General features: G+C 33.8%; 1 protein-coding gene across 1 annotated transcript; it reads left to right on the top strand.

The window, feature by feature from the left end:
* The first annotated feature begins 4,588 nt into the window (after positions 1 to 4,588).
* LOC123918289 (putative F-box/LRR-repeat protein 23) lies at positions 4,589 to 9,398 on the top strand. Its single transcript, XM_045970301.1, has 3 exons — positions 4,589 to 7,513; positions 8,062 to 8,394; positions 8,764 to 9,398. Exons 2-3 carry the CDS (start codon positions 8,231 to 8,233, stop codon positions 9,326 to 9,328), a joined length of 729 nt encoding a protein of 242 aa, XP_045826257.1. The 5' UTR covers positions 4,589 to 7,513; positions 8,062 to 8,230; the 3' UTR covers positions 9,329 to 9,398.
* Positions 9,399 to 9,624: the final 226 nt, after the last annotated feature.

Genomic DNA, 9,624 nt, shown 5'->3' with positions numbered 1-9,624 from the left:
CATTTTTTTAAAGTTGAACAAACAGACCCGTTATCTGCTGTGGAGCCGGTGGCATAGTCAAAATTTGCATTCATATGTGAAGGAACCTAGGACCCAAGCAGCCTGCAATTGATGGGCAAGTCATAGCACTCCCAGGCAGCCTGCAATCGATTGATCTCGTCGGATTCGGTAGAGAAAAATCCCCAACAAGTAAGCGTAAGTGTAATGTGAGTGCCCCATCTTCGAAGATGGATTTCAATGCTGATGATATTTTATTATACTTAGATTCTTAGACAGGGTGGACCTTCCAAGTTCCAACACCACCCCTACATCTGATTTTTCTGAGGTAGCGAACACTATTCATAATTATATCAAGATCAAAACTGAACCATAGATTGGCTCATAGATTCACCCTTTTTAGGAAGCAAGCCAATGTAGTGGGGCTGCTCATGTGGCTACATATACAGCTAATCTCAAAGTTTATTTATTTATTGTAATAAAGAGGGACTAAGCAGGGACTAAGCTCATAAAATGAAAAGTTACACAGGAACTACACGATGGGTCGCGATCCACAAAATATCCGTTAAATACACGTGATTAATATTATTGGGGCACACATTAAAGAAAAGACATTTGTCCGCCATGTTACACCCTATGTTGGTTAAAATATTTGCACATTGATTCACTTCACGATATGAGTGGTGAACTACTAGTTCCCAATTCAAATAAAAAATTTATGACAATATACCAAATTGTATTCACGATGTTATTAGTAATGAAATGATATATGATTTTGCTTGTAAAAAAATGTTAATTCTTAAGGATCTTAAGGAGGAATCAAATTAATCATATGAAAATGATAAGCAAAAATGGATTAATGGGTTGAAAATGCTCCGAACCAGCAAAACTAGATGGTTACTTTGGTGGATATGGTGATGTTGATGATAATGGTGATGAGCTCAAATGAAATGGGGAAGAGTACATGCAAGAATGTTAGAACTCATGACAAGGGTGGATGAGGAATTAGTGCATTTACGTTTATATAGGAGAATGAAATGAATAACCGTTTTGTGGGCCCCTTTGTGTGAGTGGATGAGGAATGAATATCTCATGATAGGGGTCATTTTCTTGTTATAGGTGGTGCAACATAAGAGTGTGGTGAATCTGTAGAGGGATAATTTATACGTTGTGGGTGAAGCTTAATGAGGACGATGTGCCTAGCAAGAATAATGGAAGCATAACCGAGCCTATGTTATATATGGGCTATGAACATGTCCAAAACAATGTTAAATAAGGTAAGTAAGTATTTGGTATATATTATATGGGGGCTGTTAACTTAGACCCAGTTGGGTCTAAGTTAGCAAGGTGCACCTTTTCAGTTGGACAAAAATACCCATTTTTTTAATTTTTGAAAGAATAGAGCAACAGGGGCATTTCTGTAATTTACCCAACAGTACACGCGCCCCCACCTTCTTTTCCCACCCCCCAGGACACGTGGCAGCGTGTGATTGCACAAAATCCACGCGCGTGCATCACACGCGCCGACAGGCGCGCGTGGGTGAAGGCTGACGCGGAGAGAGAAACCTTTTTGAAAAGGCAAGGCCACGTGTCACGCTATTATTGGCTGCGTTAATTTTTTTCCATTTAATACTTTAAACTCGATTATTTCGTCGTAAATTAATTTTTTATTTTTTATTTTTTATACCAAAATTCATAATTTTTTTTTCTCTACAAATAGAGACTTGGTTCGTTTGATTTGGACACAGAAAAAAAAAACCCAATTTTTCACTACCTTAATCTCATTTTTCACTACCTTACATCAACTCACTGAAACCATTCTACCAGGAAAATGGTTTCAGAGTACAAATCTCTGAAACCATTCTACAAGCTAAATGGTTTCAGAAGCAAATAACTAATAATCAACTTACTGAAAACCATTCTACCAGCAAAATGGTTTCAGATTACAACTCTCTGAAACCATTGTACCAGATAAATGGTTTCAGAAGCAAACACAATTAATAAATTACTCACTGAAACCATTCTACCAGTAAAATGGTTTCAGAATACAACTATGTGCAACCATTCTACAAGCTAAATGGTTTCAGAAGCAAATAACTAATAATCAACTTACTGAAACCATTCTACCAGCAAAATGGTTTCAGATTACAACTCTCTGAAACCATTGTACCAGATAAATGGTTTCAGAAGCAAACACAATTAATAAATTACTCATTGAAACCATTCTACCAATAAAATGGTTTCAGAATACAACTATGTGCAACCATTCTACCAGTAAAATGGTTTCAGAAGCAAACATTAGTTTTTAATTACCGTTTTATCTCATTTAATTAACTAAAAATAGTTTCAGGTCTCCAAAAATTTCATAAAATATACCAAAAGTTCCAGAATATTATCTACTATTTTCCTGGTATAATGGTTTCAGTGAGTTGGTTGAGTGGTGCGTGTTAAATTACAACACACAAGTAACGTATTTAGTAGACAAAAAATGAGATTAAGGTAGTGAAAAATTGCGTTTTTTTTTCGGTGTCCAAATCAATCGAACCAAGTCTCTATTTGTAGACAAAAAAAAATTATGAATTTTGGTATAAAAATAAAAAAATAAAAAATTAATTTACAACGAAATAATTGAGTTCAAAGTATTAAATGAACAAAAATCACGCCCAGCCAACCATTGTGTGACACGTGTCCTACTTTTAAAAAGCAAATGTTTCTCTCTCCAGGTTGTAATCCAGTGTGTCGCAGGCGCTGGAATCTGATGGATCAGGATGATCTGGACTGTCTGATTGATCAGACAGTCTTGATGAGATCAGATCTTGGCTGTCTGATGGAAATCAACGGTCTGTAACCATGGTCCTTCGGTACGCGCGCGACACTGGATCTGCGTCTATTAATGGTTTCCAAAGGTGGCGCGTGTATATGGTTGGTAAAATTACAGAAATGCCCCTGTTGCTCTATTCTTTCAAAAATTAAAAGAATGGGTATTTTGGTCCAATTGAAAAGGTGCACCTTGCTAACTTAGACCTAACTAGGGTCTAAGTTAGAAAACCCCATATTATATATGTATAATAAAGGCTTAAATATCACATTCGTCTCTGTATGTACACGTTTTTTTGGTTTTAGTCCTTGTATTGTTTTTTTATTAAACGTCCCTGAATGTGAAAATCTTGTTGATTTTCATCTCGGGGTTGGTTTGTAGCTAATTGGTAGCTAATTGTTAATAAAACTACCATGACAACAATATTAGTTTTATTTTATTTTATAAAATTTATATTATTATTCTTTTTATTTTTTTTGTAAATTTTAATAAAAATTTTACTTATTTTTATTCTAATTAAAATTAAATATTTTACTTATATATATATATATATATATATATATATATATATATATATATATATATATATATATATATATCCTAATTTTAGTTGGTTTTAATTTTTTAGATTATGTAAATTACAAAATTACACTTGTGACAAAATATTTATATTTTAAACTTATTTATGTATTTTTTAATTTAATACTGAATTATGTTATTAATTTCATTTTTTATTTTAAAATATATTTTATAGGATATATATTTTGTTGTCTCACTAAATACATAATTGAGATAAGATAAGATACAATTATCTCATTATGGCCACCAACAGACACTTAGTCATAAGTTCTTACTGGGACAAAAATATTTGAGAATATCTTGCTTTCGATTTTTTATTCTTAAATCCCTAAATTTTTTTTAGCAAAAAAGGAGTAGTAAACTACTACTACCTCAAGATATGCAATAAAAGGTAATAAACGTACAAAAGAAGGATGGGGGACTATACCAAAACCTTCTTACAGGTTACAAAATCTATTGTTATAGCTCTACCAAGTTCATCAACAATAAAGCTTTCAAAGATAGCTTGTGGAATGTGATACCAAATTCGTGACTGCACAAGACTCAAACCAATATTAGCAAGACCATCCGCACATTTTTTACCTTCTCTAATGATGTGAGATATCATGAAATTCATAGTAGTAGTGATCTGAATATAGTTATTCTAACAATTCCTTAGTCTCCAAGGAACTAGGGAAGCATTCTTGAAAGCCATTACAACTAGAGCGGACTCAGATTAAAGCCACAGGTTATTCCAATTACGATCATGGGCTATCTCAATTGCTTTCATTGCCCCACAAAGTTCATCAAAAGAAGCTGAATTACCCCCAGTGTTTTCTGCAAAACAACAAAGAAAATCTGCACAGGCTGATGAGGTCTGATCGAGTTGAAGCTTCATCTGAGTTACATTTCACCCAACTCACACAAGGAGGCTTCCAAATTACTTCTTTAATACAAGGTGCTCTTGGAGGGTGTATACTAATATTAACACTACAAGAAAAAAGGAATTTAGCGATGGTCAATTAGCGGCAATTGATCTGGAACCGCAGCCGCTTCTACATATACCGACTGTTAGTTACCCGCCGCTGCTGTACATGTAATAGTGGCGTATGACTTATAGGTAATGCCGGCGGTTTCAACCGCCGCTGCTTGCTCATCAGAAATTTAGGAAAAAATAGAACCTTTTATTACTTTCCCCTTAATTTTTTTTTCTTCACTTTTTCCCTCATCGTGTTAAACTCTCAAAAGAACACTCTTTCTCCATAGCTGCCGTTCCGATCGTCGCCACCTCTCTTCCTCTCTCTCTCTCTCTCAGTGTTTCCGATTCAGGTTCGTTCATAATTCGGTGTTTCCGATTCAGGTTCGTTCACAATTCGATGTTTCCGATTCAGGTTCTTTTTCACCGCATCACGTTTCGATTCACGTTTCCTTCAAGCTTCAGATTCACGATTCACGATTCACATTTTCACCACAGCTCTGATTTCACCTTCAAGCCGCAGATTCATTCTTCCTCATCAACCTTCAAGCTTCAGATTCATTCTCTAATTTCACCTTCGTTCACCCTTCTCCTCAAATTCGTTCAACCTTCAGCTTCAATCTTCATAATTCAGGTTCATTTGATTAAATTTGGTAATTAGGTTCACTTAGTTTAATATGATTTTGAAATCTGGTAATTAGGTTTTTGAAATTTCAATGTTGTTCAAATAGGTTTTTGAAACCCTATTTTAGTTCTATTATAGTGATATCTTGCCTATTAGAATGCTTCACTTCTTGCCTATTGAGTTTATAATGTTCACAGTAGCAGACTTAATGACAACTTTACACTGTGGAGACCAAGTTTTATAGCAAAGCCTCCAAATATCTTCCATACTCTGAAACTGAATAGTGAGATTAAGAATTGTGGCTAACCAACACCATAAGATGAAAGTAAACCGACAAGAGAAAAATAAATGAAATGTAGACTCAGTAGTAGTGCAACATAAAGAACAGATTGATGGATGGTTGCATCCTATTTACATTAGCCTGTCATCAGTTGGAATTTTGTCTAACATTAATCTACAAACTAGCAGAGACTGTGAGGGAGGAATATCATTGCACCAAATAAGTTTAGCCCAAGATTTCAGTAAAGTTTTTGGCCTTTTGAACTCATAAGCATCTTTCAAAGACAACACACCACAAGCATCGTGCTTCTAAATCAATTTATCAGGCACACATTGATTAGAAAGAGTGACTTGCTGCACTATAGATTTTAAGGTAGGAAACATAATATCAATGGAATTTTCCAAGATTGATTCAACATAATGTCACTAACATAATATCAAAGTGTTTTTCAAAGGTTCTTCGCACCAAGAGTCCTCCCAAAGGTTAATTAATGTCTTGTCCATTACCAACCAGCCAATTAGTGTTTTCCATGAGACAAGAAAAATCAGATTTAAGACTACTCAAAAGGGATGATGAGATATGATGACCAATGACCTTTCCATTTCTTAAGGCACAATTTCTAAGGATTTGAGCCTAGCATTCCTCAGAGTGTAGGAAATCCCAGCATAACTTTAATTTTGTTGCCTCATTAAGACTAATCAAAGATCTCAAACCTAAACCACCCTCAGAGTAAGGCACACAAACATTTTTCCAAGCGACAGTCACAAGTTTCCTTTTGTTAATGTCTCCACTCCATTTGAAATTCCTTGACCATGTTTCAATAGTTTTGAGGAGAGAAACTGGCCATGTGTACACTGATATACTATACACCATCATGGTTTTAATAACTGATTTAACAAGTTGTGCTCTACCAGCCATGGACAGAAGTGAAGCCTTCCATGCTGACAGCTTAGCTTTAATTTTGTCTGCTATAGGATAGAGATATCTGGCCTGAGGCTTACCTTTAAAAATTGGGACACCAAGGTAATTAAAGGGAAGAGAACCAACCTTGAAACCAATAAGATCAACAATGTTGTTGAGTCTTAACTGAGAAATTCCACCAGCAAAAATTGTTGATTTAGAAGCATTAATGACCTGCCCTGAACAACTAGCATAAGAAGTGAAAAGAGCTTGAAGAGCCTGCAACTGCAAGCTAGAAAATTTGCCTTTGCAAAACACCATAATATCATCAGCATAAAGGCAATGAGATGGAACTGTCGAATTTCTTGAACCTTTGATTAACTCAATCTTGCCCTCTTGCACCAAATTAGAAATACCTCTACTTAAAACTTCTTCTGCCAGACAAAAAAGAATAGGGGATAGAGGGTCCCCTTGTCTGACCCCTTGTTAGACATTTGGAGTAACATTTTTTAGCTCCACTGATTGAGATAGACATATGAGCAGAAGAGAGAATAGACTCAATCCAATTGCAGAAAACTGTGTTGAATCCAAATTGTTTTAGAACTTTGAGAAGAAAAGACCAATTAAGAGTATCAAAAGCCTTAGATATGTCGATCTTCATAGCTAAGTTCCCACCAAAAGTTTTCTTGTGCAGAAGATTAGTGGCCTCAGATGCTATACAAATACAATCTTTAATATTTCTACCTTGAATGAAGCCTATCTGCTCTTTAGAAATAATATTAGGCAAGATTTGGGCTAATCTATCTGCTAATATTTTAGACATAATTTTGATCTTAAAATTTGTTAATGCAATTGGTCGGTACTTGTCAATGGAATCAGCATTATCAGTTTTGGGAATTAAAATAATGGTGTTTGAGGTATAGTTAGGTAAAATCCATCCTGAAGAAAAAAAATTGGAGAACAACATTGATCAGAAATCAACTTTAATAAAATAATAATATATTTTAATTTAGTCAAAAAGTATTTGTGGTATTTAATTCTCTAAATTAGTAAGAAAAAGAAAAACTTTAAACAATTGCTAAATCTCAAAATAATAAAAAAATTAATTTTATTAGCCAAAAAAGAAAAGCAATTTTAATTTTGGTCAATTTTGTTAATTTACCTTTTCTGTAAAAAAAACATTGTTAATTTTCAACATTGTTAATTTTATTAATTTTCAAATTATTTGTTCTAGTTTTTACACTTTGGTTCTCAGTTTCACCTCTCTCAAGTGCTCTCTCTCTGGTTTCCATTGTTCTCATTCGCTTGCATTCAACATACAGAAACCGTGAAGGCACCAATCCTTAACCACATCTCACGGTTATCAACTTCTCTCACTCTGTTCTTCATCTTAGTTTTATCGTTTTCTGTGTTTTTTTTCCTTCAAATGATAGACTATAAACTCTGTAAGTTTTGCTCTGAGGTTTGTATTTAGTTTTCATAAGCTAGATCTAACAATGTTAGCATTTACACAACACATTGAATTCTCAATTTTTTGGTTGATTCTAGAAATTATATTATTTTATTATTTTTTTGTTTACCCAAAAATAGAGTGATAAAAATACCAAACAGTTGTTGATCTCACATTAAGAGTCTGTTTGGATTGATTTATTTTCATAAATTTTTTTCAACTTATTTTCATAATTATTCAATATAGCTTATGAAAATAACTCGTAGCATATATGAAAACAATTTATCTTTATTTTTTACTGATAAGAGTTTGTGCTATAAACTGTAAATATGTTGTTTATCCAATTAAGCCCTAAAATATATTATAACTCAATTTCTCTTCTGTTCTATGTACCGAAAGTTTATTGGAAACTGATAAACTTTTATTCCACATGGTGTTTCATTTTGAAAATGTTTAGGTATCAACATACAACAAAGAAGGGGAGATCACAATGGGACTAAATTGGGTTGAACTTCCAATTGACATTACAAAAAACATCCTTCAGAGGTTCGATATCATTAACATTGTAACAAGTGTATATATGTTTAGTGTGCCCTCTATGGTGGAACATCTGTAAGGATCCTTCCATGTGGCACACCATTCATATGAGTAACAATGAAACTTCTCGTTACTCTGATGAGAATTTGGTTAAGATTTGTTGTTATGCTGTTGAACGAAGTTGCGGTCAATTGGAAGACATTCAGATTGTTTCTTTTTGCATTGACGATCTCCTTCAATACATAGCTAGGTGGTAATATTATTTCCCTTTGCTCGCATTCAAGTCTGGCCAAATTATTAATTCATTTATTTGTGGTGTTTTGTTGTATAATGATGGTTTTAATATAATGAATAATGTCTTGTCTTGGTTATTCTTTAGCCTATGTCCTTGCATTGCATTCCATATTTTTTTGAAGTCATTGGTCATGACTCGTGATTTATATAATGTGGTTCATTTTTGTTTTATTTAACTAAATAGCATGTATGCATGTATCATTTTTGCTTAGTTTTCTTCTGGTATGTTTTTAGTAAAATATTACATGCATCATTTTGAAATTTAGAACTGGCTGTTGGTTATATTTTATGTATTTATAGTAGTGCTGAATTTTCCAAAATCTTACAGTGGAAGACAGCTACGAAGCATACAGCTTACAAAGTGCCACCGGTTTAGTGAAGTTGCAAACCAATTTCCCATGTTAGAGGAGCTGGACATTTCATTAAGCAATCTATGTAAGGATTCTATTGAAGTCATCGGTCGAAGTTGTCCCCATTTGAAATCACTGAAGTTTAGCCAAATGTTCTGCAATTTCTTCGAATTTAATGATGATGCGTTTGCTATTGCAAAAACCATGCCTATGCTACGCCATCTTTCAATGTCTGGGAACTCACTCAGTAATATTGGGTTGGATGCCATTCTTGATGGATGCCCCCTTCTTGAATCTCTTGACCTGCGAAGATGTTTTCATCTCAATTTGATTGGTAGTTTGGAGAAAAGGTGTCGTGACCAGATCAAAGACTTGGTACTTCCAACTGACATATATGAAAATTCTGATGACATAGATGAAAATTCTGATGACGAAGATAAACATTTTTTTTATTTGGGCAGTCTAATGGATCAGGTAGATTTTGATTTTTTTATGAATGATTTTCATGATTTACTCTATTTTAATGATGTTGCTTTTGATTGACATAGGAAAGTGATATTTTAATTTTGCTTAGTGCACTTATAAACTTTCCAAGAACCGTGTACACATGCATGGCTGCTTTATTAATTAGATAGATTATATTTTCTTGTATTGTTACCTAATTATACCAGTGGTGTTTTTTATTCCAGTATCTTCCCCCCGCAATCATATGAAACATATTTACCCATATGAAATTGTATAACTATTATGCAGGTGTGATTTAGAATGGATTCTGATTTATGTTCCTGTATTTTCTATTCAATGATGATAATTTACATATATGAATTTGAAATTCTCTT

The sequence above is a fragment of the Trifolium pratense genome, linkage group LG3 (genome assembly GCF_020283565.1).
Source record: "Trifolium pratense cultivar HEN17-A07 linkage group LG3, ARS_RC_1.1, whole genome shotgun sequence".
Taxonomy (NCBI): domain Eukaryota; kingdom Viridiplantae; phylum Streptophyta; class Magnoliopsida; order Fabales; family Fabaceae; genus Trifolium; species Trifolium pratense.
The sequence above is the reverse complement of the archived record's forward strand: the minus strand, read 5'-3'. Positions and strand labels throughout refer to the sequence as shown.

Excerpts from the sequence above, each read along its gene's own strand:
- LOC123918289 (XM_045970301.1), top strand. The coding sequence starts at position 8,231 with ATGTGGCACACCATTCATATGAGTAACAATGAAACTTCTCGTTACTCT. Across the intron at positions 8,395-8,763 it reads CTTCAATACATAGCTAGGTG|TGGAAGACAGCTACGAAGCA; the intron begins GTAATATTATTT and ends AAAATCTTACAG.